This window comes from Rhopalosiphum maidis, chromosome 1 (assembly GCF_003676215.2).
Source record: "Rhopalosiphum maidis isolate BTI-1 chromosome 1, ASM367621v3, whole genome shotgun sequence".
Taxonomy (NCBI): Eukaryota; Metazoa; Arthropoda; class Insecta; order Hemiptera; family Aphididae; genus Rhopalosiphum; species Rhopalosiphum maidis.
In genome coordinates this window covers 40306999-40329600 of record NC_040877.1, presented here as the reverse complement: position 1 = coordinate 40329600, position 22602 = coordinate 40306999, and the positions used below count along the sequence as shown (strand labels likewise).

Sequence of the window (22602 nt, the reverse complement as noted above, 5' to 3'; positions counted from 1 at the left end):
TATAAACTCACTTCGCGCTACCAACAGTGGCTGCTGATATGGAAGTTTTGCAAGCGTTTTTCTCCCGCGGAACGTATAAAACGTTTCAAAATTTTAAATGGAAACATCGAATAGGTATATTTAAATCACTCATAATTCATTCACTTAACTTTACACAATAGTCACTGAATACTTGCAAACATTAGTCAAAATACGTATCAGTTCAGTATTATGTTTTAATTAAAAAATATTACGCTTTTATTGAATGTAAAAATAAATCAGATTACGCGCGTCCAGTGTATTAAGAACTAAAAAGAAAACAGGTTTATATAATCATTAATCATATAGTATAATATTAAAACTTTATCCTTTACGTTAACATTAGATAAATTCTATAGGTGACGACAAGTTGGCGTTCAAGTATACAGTATGGTTATACATATCGGATGTCTTTTATAACTGTATATAGGTACCTAATGAAGCCATAATAGGTATATAGGTACTATATACTACACGTCTACACATCTACATATTTCCCGTTTCTCTTCATTATTCATATTGATTTCAATGCCATAAGTGTTAAAATTTTTCATCTTTCTCCTGTTGTGCAGTAAAAATAAATTTAAAACGATGGCCGTTGCAAATATATTAAAAGCATCGCTCGTTGTCAGTTGTGTTGTATTAATTTTATTTTTTATTATGTCATTCACCCAGTTTACCAGAGACCAAGAAAGGTTTGAAAAATTCATTAAAAAGTACAATAAGAGTTACGTGAATGGGACAGAACATAGTATTAGATTCAAACAGTTCAAGGTGAGACAATATAATATAGGTCTGTTTATATATACATTATGTATCTAAGGATTACTTATAAAGTTATAAATAATGGAACATATAGGTACCTATATTATTAAAATGGAATACCTATACCAAAAGCATCGTCAGGGAGGGCGAATTGGGCAGCCACCCTACCCATGGCCTTTATTCATTCAAATTTTCGTAATTTATTTCATCTATTCAGCAATTAATGTGTTCAATTATACATACAATGTATGGAGTTCACCTTTTCACTATAAAAGCGTCTAAGAATTTCACTAACCTATACCGTCATACGGAGTCGCATTAATAATCACTAAATATTTAATAGTAAGCTAATAGTACATAATTGTTCTTAAAATGTGATTTTTCATTAAATTTTAGTGAATCATTAAATTAATTATACATTTTGTATGTAACTTAAAATAATACATATTATAAATTATCACTTTAAACTAATAATATTTTTTAAAAAATATCTAAAAAATTAGTTCTATACAAAAACTAATCAGTATGTCAGTAATTGTTATTCTAAACTTGTATGAACATTATAACTATTAAGGTTGATTATCAGGTATACAACTATTATTATATACAATAATATATTTCAATTAAGAAAATAGAGACTATATTTCTAGAAAGTATTTTAAAACAACTAAATTGTACATAAAAACTTTTATAAGACTTGTGTAACTTATTTATTGTTAATAATTTTTTCAGGAATCTTTGAAAACTATTAAACTTTTGAGACAGAGTTGTAATGGATGTACCAACTATGGAATTACGGAATTCTCAGATTTATCTCCAGATGAATTTACTAAAATATACCTCAATTCAAACACTTTAAGGATACCACAAACGGGAACTTTTAGTATGACAAGATCTAGGAGATCTATTACAACAGCAACCTTGCCAAGCATTGACTGGTAAATACAAATATCAAATTTTTTAATAATAACTAATAAGAGCTAACCTAATTTAGTTATTTTTCAAACATATAATAACTGTTTTAGGTTAGGTTGGTTTTAGGAATCGATGATTTTAAACATAAATTCTTAATTTGTTTATTTATTTTTCAAACTATATTGCATTTTAGTACTTTAATTCATTTTACCAATACAGTGGTTTTAAATAAACATAACTATGTAGAATTTAAGTTTAAATTTAAATAATTATTTGTTGCCTAACTAAAACTATTATGTAAATAAATACTCTATACAAAAATCAGTACTCATTTTGATTTTCCATTTTTTAATTATAAAAATTATTTAAATTTAAATGTTGACAATTATAAATTAATTACCTATTCATTTTTGGTAAAATATATTCTTTGTAACTTAATATGACTTATGCATAAAACCATAATTTTATTCTTAAAAATAGTCAAAATGATTTATCATGTATAGAAAATTTTAGTACAAAATTTTGATGAAAATTATATGTATTTACGGTTGTTAGTTTTTGAATTACAAGTAGCAAACATAATTTGATGAAAAAAATTTACTTTACAAATTATGGAAAAAGTTTTTTTTTTTAATAGATTACGTAGAATTACGAAAAGAACCTTATATTACATTTTTAAATCTTAGCCCTTAGGTATAAATATTAAAAATGTTATATATTTCTAACTATATACCTATTTATACAATTTTTAACTTAAACATTTATAAAAAATTTTTTTGTGAATTTACACTCGACTTTTTTATAGTTTTATTTCTCCAAATAATAACTTATGAGGAACCATGTATTAGATTTTCAAAACTTTTGACAGAGTGAAATTGTTTTTATCGATAAATAGAAAATATTCAATAATTTTAATTGCTTATTAATAGCTTAAAAATAATCAAAATATTTTAAAAATTAAATCATGTAAGTATCTATTATAGAATATAATAATATAAATAATAGTGAAAATCTCAAATATTTATTTTTATTCGTTTTAGAGTTACACAAAAAAAAAAATGAATGAATCTAAAATGGATTTGCATATACATTTTCGTTTTTCCTTAATTATGTAGAAAAGTAATTGATTTTTTTTTTACCTTTATCCCCTGTCCCCTCCCCCCACCCACAATATACCAACCAAATCCAATTTTTCTATCAGAAATCACCCCCATAGTTGAAAATTGAACTATTTTTAGTTTTTACTACCCCAAAAGGTGTTAATAAGACAAAAAAATTCCTCTCAGAATCTAAGAATTAATGAAAAACATAAGCCATCAACCATCAGTTTCATTTTAATTATTTTTAGATACATAATATGTAAGATTATTAAGACCGAAAAAATTATTTAATATAATGTTACTATCAGGTATTGCAGAAGTTATATCAAGTTTATAATTTTACGGTGTATTTATTACATAGTCTTACTACTACTGTATATTATCACAAAATATTTATTATAATATTTTTTCGGGCGATACTCCTTTCGCTCACGTCCTCTTTTTGACCAAAAATAATTGAATTGCATTTTTTTCACCTACGGTTTCACGTTTAATATTTTGGAAAACACTGTCTCAAAATTAATTTAATAAAGTCATTTAGCATAACCCAGAGAGATCACCACGAGGAGGCGGCTTCTATTACTCTCCAAAAATTGATTGTTTGTGTAAAAATAATTATTATATATTACAGATTATTTGTCATTAATTGTTATGACGTCGTTAAAAAATATGTCATATAAATAAGTAATGTAATGGATTTAATTTAAATTAAAATTTTTTGTAAAATTAAATGCTATTGATTTAATGTATTCGTACCTACTTAAGTCTCCTCTATTATACCGTTGGATTGTATTTTCATTTTTTAAAAGGCGTTCTTTTACTTTCCTATAATCCTATCTTTAGGAATGTTTTGTAAGTGGATACTATTTAATTTAATATAAATATTAATTGGACTTCTTGTAGCCTGTAGGACAACCAACCACGTATGAATTTGTGGAGAGTTACAATAATAAATTTTGTTAAAGAATGACGTGAAATGACGCATGCATTTGTTGTCTGATTATTTAGCTGCCCAAAGCTTTGATGAGAACATACTTTTATCAGATATATAAATATTAGTTAAATAGTTACACAACTTTTTTAGTTTTTCATTTTCATGGCAGTCAGTTATTAAATCTTCAACATAGCAATCGCCTACCTCTTCAGGATTTAAAAATAGTAAACCAAAAGTGTAGTGTATTCACTTATACCTATATTTGAGGAGTCGTCTTTATAGTGTGTAGCCAATCCAAATGTTAGCACATTTCTCCACCACGATAGGGTTAAATGAAACCTACATCCAATTACTTCTAATACTTCAAATATAACTTTTTAAAGGAGTTGCGCCCATTTTTTCTTCAATATATTTGATTTAAGTAAGTATACACCATAAGGTCAAGTTTTGTGTATAAATTGTATAAATATATAATTTTTTTTTTTAATTTAAATTAAGCCTCGGTGTCTAAGGCCATTGGTAAATATATATATTATAATACCCTCATTTTAACTATGTAATAATATAATAAATTATACTATAATATTATAATAGACATAGTTTATACATGAAAATATATTTCATTGTACAATGATAAATTGATAACTTATTTATATTTCACTATTAATATCCCAAGTAATATAATATATTGTTATGATATAATTACTCTAGTATCGAAATTCCACATATAGTATGCGTTTTACAATAGCTTTTAACTCGACAGCAACGTGAGCTAAATACTAATTACTTTATTTACAACAACATGTTATAAAATACAATTATTCACTGTATGTTTATTCTCAATAATCTGTATGACTATATTATGTTTTATGTCATAATATGTCTATTGACTACAAGGCTTGTTCTTTTAATTCAAATGCTCGTTTCTATATTGCGATTTTGTAATTTCATAATATATAATTATATAAAGAACAATAAAAACTTTTGTACTGTAGTATCCTCAAACGTTGTCGTCATGACTTCGTGAGTTATATTTTAGTGGGTAAAAATGCATTCCGTAAGCAATTTGAAAATATTCTGTACAAAGATCCTCGTAAGTTGTTAATTTCTCAATTAAAAATATCAAAAACGTATACATTATATTATTATGAATTTTACTATTTGTATTATGCAACGACATATTTAATTTATTTTAAAATATTATATATTTATATTTTATACTATGAACTTGTTTTTACTGTTTTACACTTCTATGGTATTTACAGAAATGTCAGAAATATGTTATTAGTCTAGTTTTGCTAAGAATACTTTTCAAATGTATTAAGAATAGTGAATACGTATTAAAATTCATCCTTTTTAAAAGCATTTAAAATACTTAAACAAATATTTTTTTTTAGTTCAATAAATTTGTAATTGAAATATTTATTTTTATTAATAATTATTAATTAATATAGAATTAACATTATTTGCAAATAGATAGGTATTTAAACCAGGATCGCATTTAAGAATTTGGCGCCAGGTACAAATTAAATCTTACACCGCCCCTCCCTCTAGAATCTAGGGCGTATTTTAAGGAGATATGTTTGGGTATTTGTCCCTCCCATGAAAATATAAAATATACATTTAAATATAATTACTTTCAAATTTTATATAACAGGAATAATTTATTGAAACAAAAAAATTATTTATTTTAATATCTCATAATAATAATAATAATAAAATAACTTCAGTACCTACTAAATATATATTATATATTATTATGTGTATGTATAAACTAATTAAATGTTATATGTGTATTTAAAAATATACTTAGTAGATTTATACTTATAAAGATATAATTAGATACAATTCACGAGATATATCCAAAATATTTGAAACAAAATTAGAAATCAATAGAAATTATTTCTAGGGAAAACGCAATTGTTGCCATTACTTATAAATAAATTAAAAACGATGCTCCACAGTCCACATGGAGCCAAACATTTACCTATACATTTTAATTTTCTAATTAAAATACTGTTCTTATTACTATTTCTATAAAATACTGTAACGCGTCTCGAATGTGTTAAAAGATAAAAAGGTTTTAAATGATTAAATTATTTGTTTTACTTTCCATCATGATTATTAGAATTTATTCAACATTTTGTATCTCTTTACAATTGCTCCTAAAAACTATAGCCGTCCCAAAAAATTTACTGCCCGTTAACCTAACCTAATTGTACCCGTTGTACCCCTCTAAATGCGGCCCTGATTTAAACTTATTTATATATATTTTACACGGCTATGGTGGATGGATGTTGCTGCGGTGACCCGATGGTGGTCGCTATGTTAAAGATGATAAGTGTTGAACACATGTTAAATTATAAAAATATAATAATAACACAATAACTTCGACTGTACTTGCCCTGTCAGCAAGAAACACTACATTTGTTCGGTAGATTGGTTTAATCAAAAAAAGAACACTGCAGTGTTGATTCGGCAATTATGTCAATAATGCGTCGAGCAACAAAAAAAAAAACAATTATATGTACATAATATACATCGATCTCACTGCGACGACGAACAAAGTCGATGTTCGTGAAGGACAAAATAAATTCACAAAAATTTTAACATGATTGCGCGATTTTGCGAAAACGTAGAGCAGCAAGGGCACGATGTATCCGGAATTTGGTCAATCAAATGGTTTATGCAAAAGAAAACGATAACCGGCGGCCGGTACTCGTCTGTCCAGCCCTGCGCCTTTGCGGCGTGGTGAGAGAATCGACAGTATCGCGACGTCGTTGCAGTGGTGGTGATTGGTAAGATGCAGACCGGTGACTGCGGTGGCTATACTTTGAACTGGCGACCATAGTGTACCATATCATGTTTGAGTTAATAAATATAATACAAGATATATAGGTAAAAGATATTATGTAATTACTTACACAGTATTTGGCATAAGGCGGAAACTGAAAAAAAAAATTCGGAGTGGTCCGGCATTTTATAAATGTTAGTAATTGGAATTTTTAGTAAAACACTAGAATGAAAAAAATTATATTTTAGTAATCTAGAATAAAAATACAAATAATATATTTAAATACTAGTATTCGAATACTTAACGAGACTGGTTATTGCATAACACATTTTGAGTTATACACCTATAAATTTATAATATGATACGGTTTAAAAGCATTAAGCATAGTATATTGCTATAAAAAAATTAAGTACTTACTTTAAATATGTAAATAATAAAAATAAAAATAAAAATAAGATTATTAAAATGAACTTAACATTAATATAAAAAGACAGGTTATCCTAGCTGAGTAGCAAAAACAATATAATAATAATAATTCATTACTTACAAGTAAATGATTAATGACTGAATAATACAAACTGCAGGTATAAATGTACAACTTTTTCTATTTGTTTATTTCGTATAAATTATTAAATATAGTAAACAGCCCTAATTAGAAAAATGATATAAGGAAATGAGGTATACAAAATTGAGATATAATTGAAAGTGATACATACAGTATTAACATAAGTAACTATATAAAAGTATTTAATGTTTTATAATATTAATTAATTTTTTTTTGTAGGGACTAGGGATAAAAAAATAGTAAAAGTTGATATTTTAAATTTTTTCCTTAGGTAAAATGTTCATTAATACACCACTATGCTCCTGGAATCATTGGCTAAATATCCCTATCACGACCCCGTCTCTATCTACACCGCTATTAAGCTCGTTGATAATTTACATAATAAATAATAAACAATAGTCTTATAACTAATCAAAAATCATTTATATCATGTAATTTTTTATATTATAATGATGGTTATATTATATTATCAATATATAATTTAATATATTTGAGATTGTAAATTATGCCTAATCACTAGGGCTCGGAAGTTGTTGCAATTATATGGTTATTTTTTGAACCGTTAGATTTATTGCCAAATGAGCTAGAAATTCGTTCTAAGACACTACGAAAAACATATCAAAAGTTTATAGTGCATATTTTTTAATAATTAGTGATTTTTATATTTTAGAGCATATTTCTTAATTTTACAATTTTTTAGAGCATATTTTATAATTTATGAAGATTTACTATGAAAATTTGTAAATAAAAAAATAAATACATAAAATAAATAAATAAATACATAAATATTGAGAGATATTATTAGATATTCTTGTATCATTTTTTTTTTTAAATATGATTGAAAATTAAAAATCAGAATTATTTTTATTGTTTTGCTTTTTCGTGTTTCATATAAGTGCATATTTTTAAAGCATATTTTTACTTTTTTAAGCGCATAAGTGCATGCATATTTTATACTTTTTTAGTGCATTAAGTTCCGAGCCCTAGAATCACCAATATAATTACTAAAATAATTTTTTGCTGTAACTTTATTTATTTATTTTTTTTTAAGGAGAGAAAAAAAAGTGGTGACTCCTGTTCGAAATCAAAAAAATTGTGGAGCGTGTTGGGCAATTAGCGTAATAGAATTGATTGAATCTGTTTATGCTATTAAAACAGGATCGTTACAAACATTTAGTGTACAAGAAGTGAGTAATTTAAATGCTTGTTTTTCGAATTGGTCTAATTATCGATTTTGGTTTTTGTCAAAATAATAATTTTGTCACGGTAAAAATGTTACAGATTTTTTCATGTTTTAGATGGAAAAAATACATAAACATGCGATTTTAAAATATTATATTACACAATCATTTATTTATCGTGAAATTATTATTAACTTATTATTAAGGATTTTGAATTTGCTTAATCTAACCTTTGCATATTTATGTCAATTTTGGTATACCTGACAAATTAAGTATTTTTAACAATTATTGATTTCATATTAGTTTATATTTTCTTAAATAGATGTTTATATGTAACAAGTATAACTATACGTGTAGTTTTTCTTGTTTTCCTTCTGTAATACATTTTAGTTGCATATTTTACAATCATTGTTTGATAATTTTAGTTGAATGTAACGAACTTTTTAAGTGGAATAAATCTGAACAGACTAAACCCTATATAATATGTATTTATATTTTATTGTATGTAGTAATATTCACTAGAATATATTAAAAATTCTTATAAAGTCACCTTTTATTTTGAAAATCTATAAAGTCGAAGTATACTTTTTTATTTCTACCGAACTAATATAAATATAACATTTTCATTTTTTAATATATAAGATTATGTGACTATGCTTTATATCTAATTATTTTGTAGAAATATTAACTAAATTTATTATATCATATTATTAGATGTTAGATTGTTCGGGAGGAATCAATCAAGGATGTATTGGTGGAAGTTCTGTATTTTTACTCTTATGGTTAGTGGAAAATAACATAACTATATTTAAAGAAGAAAATTATCCAACTGTATACAAAAATCAGATATGTACATTTAATAAGTGCGTTAATAAAATTAAATAAATTAATAATTTAAAAAATATATCAATGAAACATTTTTTTATTACAGAACTTTTGATAAAGGAATCAAAGTAAAATCATTTTTAACACTTAAGTAAGCCATTATATAATTTTAATATATAAAATGAATTAATTAAATACATATTGTACCACGATCTATCATTTTTGAGATATGTGTAACGTTTTAGCTTGATGGATCGTGAAGATCTATTATTATCCTATTTATCAAAAAGCCCAGTTTCTGTAGCTCTTAATGCATTGCCGTGGCAGTTTTACGTGGGAGGTGTACTTAGTCAATGTGATAATAGTATGACCTCGTTAAATCATGCAGCACAAATAGTTGGGTACAAGCTTGGAGAAAATCCATATTATATTTTGAAAAATTCTTGGGGAACTAATTTTGGCAATGATGGATATATATACGTAGCTATTGGAAACAATGAATGCGGTGAGTAATTTTAAATAATATGTAGATTCTATCCGTAATAATACATTTTATAGTAATAAATATACTTTCTATTATTTATTAAAAAATAGTTCAGTTTCATTAAATATAATATACTTAATAGGTATGCATTATTGAATGCATTCAATGGTAATAAATGATAATACACTGCACAGTGCACATATACTTATTATGTGATACTTTATTAAATAAAAATTAGTGCTTAAAAACCAAATTACTTACATAGGTATATATCAAAAGAATTTTCCAATGATAGCATCAATAGTATAGATACATTTAAATTTTTAATATTTAAAAAAAAAATTTAATAATAACTCGTTATTCGAATATTTATTCAATATTTATTACATATGTATTTGATGTTGCAACACTCAAATCATACCATTGACTGCTATAGATATATATTATTCCATTAAATTACTTATTTACTTCTAAACAATTTTAAGTTAAAAAAATAGCATGTTAGATACATATTAACATGGGTTTTTTTAAATTTTAATACTATAAAATTGAAAAAAAACATACGTATTATAACAAGTATACCTATTATCACACTTAATTATTTATTAAAAGTATTAAAAATAGAAAATAGTTAAAATTAATATTTATAATAGATAATGTACCTATTTAATATTATAAAATAATAAAATATTGATATATTTAAAAACATTTTCAGGAATTGGATGGGAAGTTGATGTGGTTACAAACGTTGTGTAGCGTAAAACTGCTGTAATAATGCTGTAATACCAATTGTTACACAGATTACTAATGCGTGACAAAGTATTTTATTATAATTTTCTAAAATAATTTATCTAATTAAAATAAGTATCCGTTGAATACATCATGGTCTACTAAATATATATTATACTGGATAATTTATTGCACCTTATTATTAATAAATTCTAAATTGTTTTTATATATTGTACGAACATTTAATGTTTTATTATTGTGGGTAATAATATAAGTATTGTTATTCATACAATTATAAAATACGCACATTCCAAATTAAAAATCCATTGTAAGGTAATCATATTTAAAGAGTGTATGATATTATTTTTTCCATACTATAGTATTGGTATTAGGAGAAATCACTAAAAAAATGTTTTTGAATACAGTATGTTTCATTGTGTTTTTAACTGTTTTTAAAATACATTTTTCTAAATCAAATGATGCTACTAGCGCAGTGTCATTTGAAAGACTAGAAATGCAAATAAAAAAAGATAGTAAGTATATAATTGTTATATTTTATAATAGCAGTATATATAATATTGGTACAATATGTTGAATAGATAATATAAATAAGTCGAAACTTTTATATTATAATTTATTAATTTAATAAAGTCCTAAAATATTTTTCGTTAATAATTGAATATTTCAGAACCGTCTCATGAAAGTGAATGGGTAGAAGAATGTAAGTGTGTTATGATATCTGAATGTATATCCGATGAAAATGATGCATCAATAGATATTAGAATAATCACAGTAGGTACTAGGTACTACCTATTATTACCTACCATTCAAATATATTTTATTAATTTGGTCCTTGATGAAAAATTTTGAAATGTTTAGAAACCAGATAAATGTCCACCTGGAAAAGTGTATTGTTGTTCTGATCCATCATTTGAAAACCCAGTAATAACGTGTGGTAATGTAAAATCACAGGACATTGATGGGATCAAAATTCATCCGGATCAGGTAAGACTATAGAAGGCTATGCATCTATGGTTTAATTAAACCTTGCGAAAAATATATATTTATTATTATTTATGATTCCTTCATTAGTGTTTTAATTAATAAATTAATATGGAGTATGGTACTAGTACATTTTACATATCATTCAATTTAAGTACGTTTTATTCTATGAAACAAAATATTATGTATGACTTTCCTTTTGTTTGAATTAAGTAATACCTAATAAGTACAAACCAATTTGAATTTCATTATATGTGGTAGAGAGAAATAGCTATAAAGTGTTGGCATTTAATTTCAAAAAAATGTTATGATAATTAATATCGATAATATAAATTAATTTCATACGTTTTTTATTCGAGTATTTTATGTTGACAGATTTAAAGCTCTAATGATAAAATTGTTTTATACTATAAAAAGATTGTTAACAGTATGACATTGTTATTTTTAGCTTTATTAATACTATTATAGGTATATGCCGTATATTAAATTATTATATAAAATACTCTAATCAATATTGTTTAATTTATTTTTATTACAGGCTAAATTCGGAGAATTTCCATGGCAAGCTTTAATTTTGACAGATGGAAATTCATTCGTCTCAAATGGAGCTTTGATAGACAATAAACATATACTATCTACTGCTCACTTCTTGGCTAGTTTTTCAAAGTAATGTAATACAAAGTATAATATTTTGTACCTAAAACTACTAATATATTTATGTGTTTTCAGTATCTTTATTTCCATAACTTAATATAGAATATTATTTTAATATGAACATATAACTCATAGAATTTGGTATTTTCCCTTCTCCTTAATTGGATTTTTATTCCTCATTCTTTATATCAAATTGATAAGAGATTTAAGTGGTTTTAAATAAAATTTGAGACGTTTTCGGAATTAGAAAGATTAGGAGTACCTTGTCAACATCAAAATCACCGGAAATTTTTCAGAGAGTAGTGATGACTGATGGTAGATCAGATAGGATTATAATATAGTAGTAATGGTGAGATCGCTCCTTTGAATTCATCATCATTACAAATCGGTGATGTTTAGGATAGAGAAAATTTCGAACGCACAGCGTAAATCATTATATGTATTATAAAACACAAAAACAATTTTGGTAGTGGAAAAAAAATTAAAACGTATATTGTTCCGGTCGTGTGCATTGCAGGAATTTCAGTGCGCTGAAAGTGCGGTTAGGCGATTGGGACATCTACAGAGACGTAGAGCCCCGGCCGCACGTCGAAAGGCCCGTGACCAGCATTGTGATTCACCCCGAGTATTCACCGTCCAACATGCACAACGACATCGCGGTGATCACATTGTCGGGCGCCCCGGTACCGGTCACCGACCACGTGAGTCCGGTTTGTTTGCCAATGAGACCGCCGCCTGACGCCGTGTCTCCGCGCCACCGATGGACCGGTTGTAAGGTGTCCGGATGGGGTGCGGAGAGCTTCGATCTGCCGCGGTACCCGGGCGTGCTCAAGAAGGTATCGGTGCCGCTTTGGGATCGCCAACGGTGCGTCGAGAGTCTAAGAACCACGAGACTCGGTACTGCATTCAAGTTACACTCAGGATTCTTGTGTGCAGGCGGCGAGGAGAACGAAGATGCGTGCAAGGTGAGCGAAAAACACGCCATTTAGAAATCACATTAGAATAATACGCATCGTCTATCAATTGATTAATTCACGATCGCTGCCGATCTGTAATATTCATACAACGAGCTTAATGTGCACTAATATAATATGGTGATATTGAAAAAACAAGTACATCATTTTCGTCAAATTTAAACATTAAATAGATAAAGGAAATATAATTGATTTTTTTGAATTTTGGTGAAGATTGTTTCTTGGTATTAATAATGTATTATAGTAGGTATATTTTTTAGTAGATATATACGTATATAGATGTTAGATAATATATAAATATATATATTCTATAAAATCCTTGTATAATATTATTTTTTGATGTGTCTTATGTAGGGTGATGGAGGTTCACCTTTAGTGTGTGAACATGATTCTATTTCACATCTTATTGGACTAGTATCTTGGGGAATTGGATGCGGAACTCCATCAATACCTGGCGTTTACATTGACGTTAGCACTTATATTACTTGGATTGAAAACCAATTATAAAATAGACACATTTTACTTTTTTTAAGTATATTTTATTATTTTAATTAATCTTGTATAAGTAAGTATATATAACCTAACTATTACTTTGTGGGAAAACGTATAATTTTTTTATAGAATTTAAAATTCGTGTTAGAGGTAAAAGGTGATATTATACATTATTTAGAAACAATTCAAATATGTTTATACTGTAGTACACCATATACATTATCTACTTATAAATATATAAAAATATTATAAAATATTAAATTTTTTTCATAATAAATTATTATTATTATTAGTTATTACTTATTACTATAATATAAATAGGTAAAACAAGGTAAAGCAAGGAATAAATAATTTTTGAAATAATTGTACAGTCTCAAATAAAATTTATACTTTCATTTAAATACATTTTTCTTAAATTATTATTTAAAAACGAGTAGTGTCATTAACATTTACTTTTTTTGAATTGTCTTCTTTGTAAACAAGCCAATTTTTTCGATCACTGAGGTATAAGTTAGTTAATGGTTTTTTTATTATGTAAAACCATATTATACCTAAAATTGAAGAGATAACTACCTCGGCGTAGAATCCATCGATTATGGTACTGCATTTACCACCTGCTGCTCGACAAGACTAAAGTAAAAAATAAATAAATAATATTATTAAATTGTTAAAACTTAAAAATGATTTACAACAAACATTTATATAATTTTAAACAATATAATATATTTAATAATGTAATCTTATTTAATAATTAAATAGTTTAAAATAATTAAACATTTTAATAACTATAATTGATTGATATCATTTCATACTATACTCGTATTGTCTATATTGAAATATTAATCTTAGTTTTAAGTTCTTAAAATCTGTTGCATTTTCTGTAATGTTTAAATTTAAGTTAAGTATTTATAAAATGTATCATCTGTTATTTTACAATGAACTTATTATTATTATTTTGGAAAAGAACAAAAATTACTACTGCTTTTAAATTGTTATAATCAAATGCAAATTCAACACTAGTTGTTAAATTATTTTGGTTTTAAATAGAAATCTATTTTGAGATACTTTGTCATTATACAAATAGTTTACTGAAATAGGTGTATATTAGGTAATTATTATACAACCAGTTTCAAAATATAATAGCCTATAAGTATTACTATAAGAAAAATTAATTATGAATACAAATATAATATACATAAAGAAAGGTCGTGTTTATATACAATAACATTTTTCTAAATAAAAATTTAATTTATTTTTTCGATAATTACTTTGATCAATGTAGAAGCCGAACAATAGTTTTGAGAACTGGTAGTACATTGTTTGAAAGTAAGAACGTCAACCAACCAAAGTGAACCCGTCTTTGTTATAGCTAAGCTAATGTTTGCAAAAGTGCATAGCAATGTCATGTAAATCCCACCAAAATTTGGATCACTTACTTTAGATACAAACGACAGGTAAATTACATACATAATGAATGAATAAATCTATAAGAATTAAATAAACAATATTAAATACATTTAAAATTTTTCATAATATTCTTGTTCATAAAAAAAAGTAATTTCAAATTTAAAAATATTAACTTCAATAGGTACATAATATTAGGTTTTGAGCGGTTAGGTATGTATGAATTGAGTATAAAATGATTTGTGTTTTTATTTTTTAGTGTATGTATACACAATGATTAGGTAGTTTGTAGTTAAGAAAATAATTCAATTTGAAAATTTAGGGTGATTTCTGATTGGATTTATTTTATACTTTAAAGAAGTCAAAGTGTCCAGTATTTTTCAGAATTGTCGAGTAAAACAAAAATTAATCCAAGATAAGTGGACATTTTTACGTAAAACCAGTTTTTAACAAAATCTATTTGGGTATATTGGTTAATTCGAAAACTACAAGTAACAAGTAGCCAGATTTGTATATAAGTAATTGAAATTTTCATTAAATAATTTATATGATAATTTTCTATAAATGATATCTAATATTTTCAAAATATTTTAAATTGTTTAGTTTTATTTCTATAAACATCGATAAAAAATTATTCGCTGGATTAAAATTTTTGAAAATTTAATATCCCATATTAGTTTTTCTTGTTTTTATATCTATATAAAAATATTAAAATCATAAATATATTTTTTTTATAAATATTTTAAGTTCAAATTTGGCCAAATTACATATTTAATTAAATATAACAAAAATATATTTAATAATTGTATTCATTATATCATTGTTTTTAAAACATTATTCGTGAAGACATACAATTTTCACGTGTATTATTTTGTTTTGTATACATTAATGTTATTTCAAATATTTTCAGAAAAATTAATTCAACCTTTTGTATTATTATTAGTAAAATAAATTATTTTACAAAGTAGTAATATCAAAAACATAACATAAAAATATACTTAGTGATAAAGGCTGACAAATTGTTCCCACTTAAAATCGTTTTTCGTATACAATTATATATCATTGAATTCAAATTGGACACATTCATCATAGTGACCCACTCGACTTGCTCACCTTTTTATATTAGCAATATACAATTCGGTTCATCCAAATTTTATAATAAGAAATAAACATAAATTAAATCATCTAATAATTGTACGCCACCTCTTGTAGAGGTCTATCTGAAGTGCATGCCGTTTATAATTATACTTATCATAATCTATACATGTATACTAACATCGATTATAATCTATTTTATTTATAATCAACGATATTAATATAGATATAACATTTTATTTAAATGTTTTGAAACTTCAGTTCAATATTATCAACATAAATTGAAAACCTAAATTGCTTACTAATTATTTACAATTCACAATGTTAAAAATCATAATTATACGTCAATAAATTTTTTTTACCAGCGAGAAAAACAAAATAAATGTATGAAGATGCTTTTACTAGGCAGTATAATAAATAATAATAAATATGAACGACTTGAACTTAAATTTATCGCCAAAAATAATTTACACTGATTTTTAATTAGCTATAGGTACATTCTGCATTTTTATTGGTTTTTCAAAATTCCATAAGAAAAGGATGATGTTTTAACATAGCATGATGGAGAAATATTTAATTAGTAGGTGTATTCACAATTTTTTTTAAAAAAACGAAATATTTTTAAAATTATATTATGAACTGTTATTCTTAAATCTAAATGATTTATAGTAATTGTTCTACAAGCGCCATTATAGTAATCGACTCGATGATAAGATATGTTCATTTTATGACTACTTCTTTAGAAACTTATGAGATGTCTAACGCTAACAATGTATTTCTTCCATTTATATTTGGGCTGAATTTTCGAATTCTACAATACATTATACATACAACTAATTTTTGCGAATCATGCCATTCAAAACTGAATAGCATGTTTTACACTCCAAGTCCTATAATATTTCAATTATTCGATGTATTAAATCTTTAGTATATATATATGTAAAAATGCGTAGTTCAAATTTAAATAATAGACGTTGGGAAATATTAAAGAGGAATTACGATGACGTAATTATAAAATATAGAAATCAGTAGAATGATATAATATGAAAACATTTGTTTATTATAATATGGTATTTCTGATAGCTAGACAAATCATTAAATATATATCAATTAGTAGGTACATATGGCGCTGGAAATGACAATGATATTATATATAATAACCAAAATAATGAAATGAAATAAAATTCTATAATACCTAATTTTGATTTACTTTACGAGATGGCAAGCAATTCGGACTTTTTTTGGCATATAATTCGGATGCAATAACATAATTTATAAATTTGTAGAATTTTGCACAAAAGATAACATTGATAGGCACATAGGTACAACAATACGTTAATGCAACAATATAAAATATATAAACATGATTTACTTGATGTGTTATAAAAGTGAATCCCAACATGGTGTAAAAACCTGCTTTTACAATACCGCCTGTTCTTAAAAGTGTTGGAGTGTAATACAACAACAACGAAAATGCTAAACCATGCAGCAACCTGAAAATATATAACAATAGTTTTTAAATTATGATTAAGTATCTGATTCGATGTTTATAATATTATTAACATTTATGATTTTCTCTATTATTCAATGTCTTAAAGCGTTTATACATTTATGATAACTTATTATTATGGTAAATCTAAAATCATAAATAATTAATAAATGTCAATCTAAAAAATGTTTGTATGTAAGAAATAATATTTTTTGTAGTTCGAAATGTCATGCATCAACTATATACTGCAATAAACAAATAAAAATAAATAACAATCTATAAATAATAATAAAAACATAATATGTATTTTAATTTAACCCATTACCTAACATAGTATTGGCGTTCTATAGAAATCCTATAAAATGTATAGACTGCCTAGCCATAATATAAAAAAATATACAAATCTAATACATTGCCAAATAATTCAAGGAATTCTATAGAGAATGCCTAGGACATTTATAGAATGCTTATAATCAACACTTTGCCGGTAACATATTATATAATATATAAAATAGATACCTGTATGGTACACAGTGCATGTAGACATCCATCGATTTCGCTGACTTTGTTATTTTAGTAATAGTTATAGGAACTATCAATTTCACTAAAAATACCAATATGCCAATTATAACAATATTGTTTTCTGATACTCCAGCTTCCATGAATTCCATATTTGTCACTGTATCGATAGTGGCGAATCCTATCTATATGAATATATAAGTTGTAATTAGTCTATATACTATATAGAGTATAGAACCAATCAGTATATAAAAATATAAACTTTGTAGGTATTACATAATACATATAGGTACTATAATATGTGTCTATGCCTAATAAAAATTATAGAAATAGTGAAGCACTGAAGCTTAGTATATAATAGTTAAAACTTAAGTTTAAGTTCAAACGTTTACACAAATATATAATTTAACGGAAATTTTCTAAATGATATAATTTGTTTGGTATAAACATTTTTTTCAAAAAATTCATGACAAAACTACAAAATTAACACACATTAATCCACTTACTATGTAATTGAGTACCCGCGTATCATCTATACTCGTACAAGAGTCAACAAGTAGGTACATAGAAATATCTTTGTAATAATTAATATTAAAAATCTAAAAATTCTAAATAATATACAAAAATATATAATATAATCAAGTGATAGTACCTACATTAGGTAGGTATTAAAGGTAGGATTAGGTTAGTAACGGAGTATTTAAAAATCAAAATTGTCCTCAAAATAATAACATGATACCTCCTTAAAACTTTAAAATCTTTCCACCTAAGACTTTGAGATGTATAGGCCGAATATATCTTACTTTAAATCAGGGGACTTTAACCCGCGATCACATTTTTAAGTATAAATAAATTTAATCATAGATGTTATAATAGTAAAAACTAAATTTTTGTATAAAATACAATGTTTTTAATATGGAGCGGCCCGCGAAACTTTTAGAAAACATTATGTTGCCCGCAGCATAAAAAAGTTGAAGACCCCTGCTTTAAACTATACACCATATTGGATACGAAAATCAAAAAATACTGCAAAAATAATAATTAAAAACGCTTATAAAATTGTTTCAATATGATTTAATTAAATAATACGAGTCTAAATATTATTATAAATAGGCATTAGGCCATTAGGTGATATAGTAATAAATATTATTCGCTTACTTTTGCAGTTAGAAATATCATGCCTAGAATCTGAACGTTCGGCAACTTTATGATGTCCCAAAGTAGCTTGTAAGTGTTTAACACGCCCAGACCTTTTTGTTCGGCCGACGGTTGGGTTTCGCGTTTGAACTTGGATACACATACCGCTGCTACAATGTACACGATTCCCCAAAAATATAGATAACCTATGCGAAACTCTCGACTGTTACATAATTTTATAAATACTGCATTATATTATTAATTATTACAATTTAAAAATATTGACATTTGAATACAGATACACACACACATACACACATATATACCAATTAATCACATGTAAATATTATTCTATGTGTACAGTATATACTCTATACTTAGTTTACCTTTTATCGTGATAATACCACCGGATTTGTGGTAAAAACGTAACCATTTGTTGCAAAACGTTTCGGATCCGAGTAATAAGAGAACTGCATATCCTAAGAAAGATCCCAGCGATTGACCGGTCGCGTTGCACATTGACGAGTAGTGTATGTTATGCCTAAACATTTTGTGTTGTTTACATTGTTATAATAGTATTCACAGTTTTTCAGTTATTATTCGTTTGCGTGTTATTAAAGTTTAGAATTGTTAAGAAATTCAACTTGGTGCAATTGTTTACTTTTATACATGTACATTAAAATACTATATCATATTATAATATAATTAATATATCATACTTTTGTAGCATAGAGCATGCCCATCCGTCAACTACAATATCCTGAGTAGCAGCCAGGCAATTTATGATTAACCAAACGATAGTCAGCGGAATCACATTTGGATCCCCGGTGTTCAACAACCAACCATTTATATAAAAACTACACAGCAGTAGACAAGAACCTAAAAAATAAAATCAAAACTTATATTATAATAAATACTATTAAGGTGATTCGATATCGACCGTTTGTTTTGAAGATATTCAATATACACAATTGCTCTAGTTTAGTTTAATATTACTACCTATCTAGTCTTATTGTTAGTGATAGATATTACTAAAATAGTTTCTTTGTTTATAATATAAATTTAATTATATCATTTTGCAATAACCATAATATAAATTTTCATTTCTTATAATTCTTTTAATGACAAGATGTTTAATGTGGCCTGGAAAAAGGTTTATTGTATACAATAAATATATACTTGTATATACTGTACAATGTAAAAATAGTAATAAATAACACTAAAAATAGAGTAATTCTGTAATCTGCTAAGTATAATATTTTTTCATCGAAATCAATTAACAGCTGCAGTTGATTGATTTTAACATACAAATTAAGTATTAATTAAAAATGATTACATAATTTCAAGTGCATTGTAAACATTATTATTTTTGTCAACGAGCAATAATCATGACATTATTGATTGAAAAATGAAAACAGATATATTTGATTAATATACTAAAAACGTATTATGTATTTAATATTTAAATGTTTATTCCGCTATAAGTTACCGAGTAGTATGTATACAGGAACAAGCCACATTTTTCGCCTTCCCACTGATGGACAATAAATAGAGTCTACTAACGGAGCCCATAAAATTTTGAAAGTAAACGGCCACGTGCTCACACTAAATATTGCCTAAATAACGAAGTAATATTAAATTAATACATTTTAAGCAATCAATCCATCAACATTACATTATTAATTAGTAAAACTCCTTCGAAATTCACCGTTTTGTATACTAACCTGGTCATAGTAAGAAAACTGTTTAGATTTTAGTAAAATCGGAAATGCATCACTGAATCCCAATGGTACGCCTTGCAATATGTACAAAAACAAGAGTTTTACTAAATTCCATTTGTCACCGTTTAAGTTATGAACCTTGTTGATTTTTTTGCAGTTTTCTGAATTTTCTATCGGCACAAGGTTTATAGTGCTAATTGTAATATTATGATCATCCATCATCAGTCGCACTAATTGCCTAACAAATTAAACACTGAATATTATTACGAAAATACAATAAATACTACCAGTAAATAACCAAGTACCGATTTATCCGTGCATTGAAATCATACCGAATAGAAGAATTTTATGGAACGGTCGGTCTAATACAATTTTTCTTTCTCGTAAAATAACAATTGATTCGATCTTAAGCGGGCATACCGTGTTTTGAACTATTATACTATTATATAATATTAATTTATACTATCATCTTTATGAATTATACACTAATTATTGATTAACATACCAGTTAATTGGTCATTACGTAGGGATATCATATTATTGTGATGCAGGACATCGTCATGTTATTAGTGCGAGCAATATGCACAGCAGTGTGTAGTTTATTTTTTAAACTCACCAGCAGCATATTATATGTCACTTATATTATAATATATATATATATTTGTGTGTGTGTGTGTGTGTGTGTGTTTGTGTGTAATACAGATAATTATTATTAGTGATAAGTTTTAATTGGCGGCGAAATAATTATTTCAATAATCTATAGTGACGCATCGCTGTTAAATATGTAATTGCGATTTGCGAATGTCTCTGTGCGGTTTCATTTAAAGAAAAACAGTGATCTGCGTCATGGCCGGCCGTATTTGGTAATTGTTTTTTTTTTGCGGAAGGGTGTGGGTTGGAGATGAAATGGATATTTTTATGATCAAAAATTATTACAGATAAACTAAAAAAATATATATTAGTGGGAATGTTTAAAACATCAAATCCGGAATACTACATAATAAAAAATAGTCGTTGAATACGAATATACGACCACGGTCTACGTCATGAACATTCCTCGTCACGATTATCCTCCCTCCCATTCCTCGCTTGTTTTTCGTTCTGCTTGCTAGTCTTAACAAGTTCCCCGATTTTATATTTATAGGTTCAATATTTCACTTCGTTTTAGCAAGCGAATCTGCGTTTACTGTTTTCGCTATATACTCGTATAATAACAAACTCTCAGTGCCAACGAAAGTTTTATAATTTTTAGTGTTGGTGTTTCAAAGTTGTAATGAAAGCTTTTCCGTTTTGCATTTTATATATGTTGTGAGTTGATCCCATGACCCAGGTCTATTACGGTCAAAGACTCAAAACAGTCAAACAAGCACTTATATTTCGACTGCTATATAAAACACGTACCCATCACAATAGTTTGTTTATTTCATTAGTGTTTCATATTTGTTTCAAGCAACAGTTCCAAAGAATTTTTGATTGAACATCAGGTTACTTATTTACACGAAATTTAAATTATCCATCACTAATTGTATCTATTTTTTTTTTAGTCTAAGGTATTCAATATCAAAGGGTGCCAACATATCGATCGCGGTGTCGGAGTTTGAGTCTGTAGCAACTCTCTTTCGTCTTTTTTTGAGTTTTGTTTATTAATGCGTCATATTATGTTTGAAGGTAAACAAAAACATTTCTGTAACACAAAAAAAAAATGGAACGGTTTTTGGTCTTCTAGCAATATATTATTTCGTGAAGTGAAAACTAACAGTGTTACATGTTCCTAAATACACATCCGAACATTTACAAAAAAAAAA

At 26.1% G+C, this 22602-nt stretch overlaps 3 protein-coding genes across 3 annotated transcripts; 2 read left to right on the top strand and 1 right to left on the bottom strand.

Annotated features, from left to right (window-relative positions):
- Positions 1–499: 499 nt before the first annotated feature.
- LOC113549092 (cathepsin O-like) lies at positions 500–10496 on the top strand. The gene is made up of 7 exons (XM_026950249.1): positions 500–792; positions 1516–1721; positions 8143–8278; positions 8987–9135; positions 9204–9248; positions 9343–9602; positions 10297–10496. Exons 1-7 carry the CDS (start codon positions 610–612, stop codon positions 10335–10337), a joined length of 1020 nt encoding a protein of 339 aa, XP_026806050.1. The 5' UTR covers positions 500–609; the 3' UTR covers positions 10338–10496.
- Positions 10497–10708: 212 nt separating this feature from the next.
- Positions 10709–13574, top strand: LOC113547840 (phenoloxidase-activating factor 2-like). Its single transcript, XM_026948373.1, has 6 exons — positions 10709–10843; positions 10999–11102; positions 11190–11315; positions 11851–11978; positions 12484–12931; positions 13295–13574. The coding sequence occupies exons 1-6, from the start codon at positions 10720–10722 to the stop codon at positions 13445–13447; spliced, it is 1083 nt and encodes a 360-aa protein (XP_026804174.1). The 5' UTR covers positions 10709–10719; the 3' UTR covers positions 13448–13574.
- Positions 13575–13798: 224 nt separating this feature from the next.
- On the bottom strand, positions 13799–22314 carry LOC113560925 (acetyl-coenzyme A transporter 1-like). The gene is made up of 10 exons (XM_026967057.1): positions 22295–22314; positions 20801–21035; positions 20566–20692; positions 19796–19955; positions 19463–19617; positions 19098–19282; positions 17940–18124; positions 17304–17424; positions 14701–14916; positions 13799–14062 (listed from the first exon to the last, which is right to left on the bottom strand). The coding sequence occupies exons 1-10, from the start codon at positions 22312–22314 to the stop codon at positions 13856–13858; spliced, it is 1611 nt and encodes a 536-aa protein (XP_026822858.1). The 3' UTR covers positions 13799–13855.
- Between the last annotated feature and the right edge of the window lie 288 nt (positions 22315–22602).

Excerpts from the sequence above, each read along its gene's own strand:
- LOC113549092 (XM_026950249.1), top strand. The coding sequence starts at position 610 with ATGGCCGTTGCAAATATATTAAAAGCATCGCTCGTTGTCAGTTGTGTT. Across the intron at positions 9,249-9,342 it reads AAATCATTTTTAACACTTAA|CTTGATGGATCGTGAAGATC; the intron begins GTAAGCCATTAT and ends GTAACGTTTTAG. Across the intron at positions 9,603-10,296 it reads TATTGGAAACAATGAATGCG|GAATTGGATGGGAAGTTGAT; the intron begins GTGAGTAATTTT and ends AAACATTTTCAG.
- LOC113547840 (XM_026948373.1), top strand. The coding sequence starts at position 10,720 with ATGTTTTTGAATACAGTATGTTTCATTGTGTTTTTAACTGTTTTTAAA. Across the intron at positions 11,316-11,850 it reads TCAAAATTCATCCGGATCAG|GCTAAATTCGGAGAATTTCC; the intron begins GTAAGACTATAG and ends TTTTTATTACAG. Across the intron at positions 12,932-13,294 it reads AGAACGAAGATGCGTGCAAG|GGTGATGGAGGTTCACCTTT; the intron begins GTGAGCGAAAAA and ends TGTCTTATGTAG.
- LOC113560925 (XM_026967057.1), bottom strand. The coding sequence starts at position 22,314 with ATGGATAATTTAAATTTCGT. Across the intron at positions 21,036-22,294 it reads ATGGATAATTTAAATTTCGT|GCAATTAGTGCGACTGATGA; the intron begins GTAAATAAGTAA and ends TTAATTTGTTAG. Across the intron at positions 17,425-17,939 it reads ATGCACTGTGTACCATACAG|GTTGCTGCATGGTTTAGCAT; the intron begins GTATCTATTTTA and ends ATATATTTTCAG.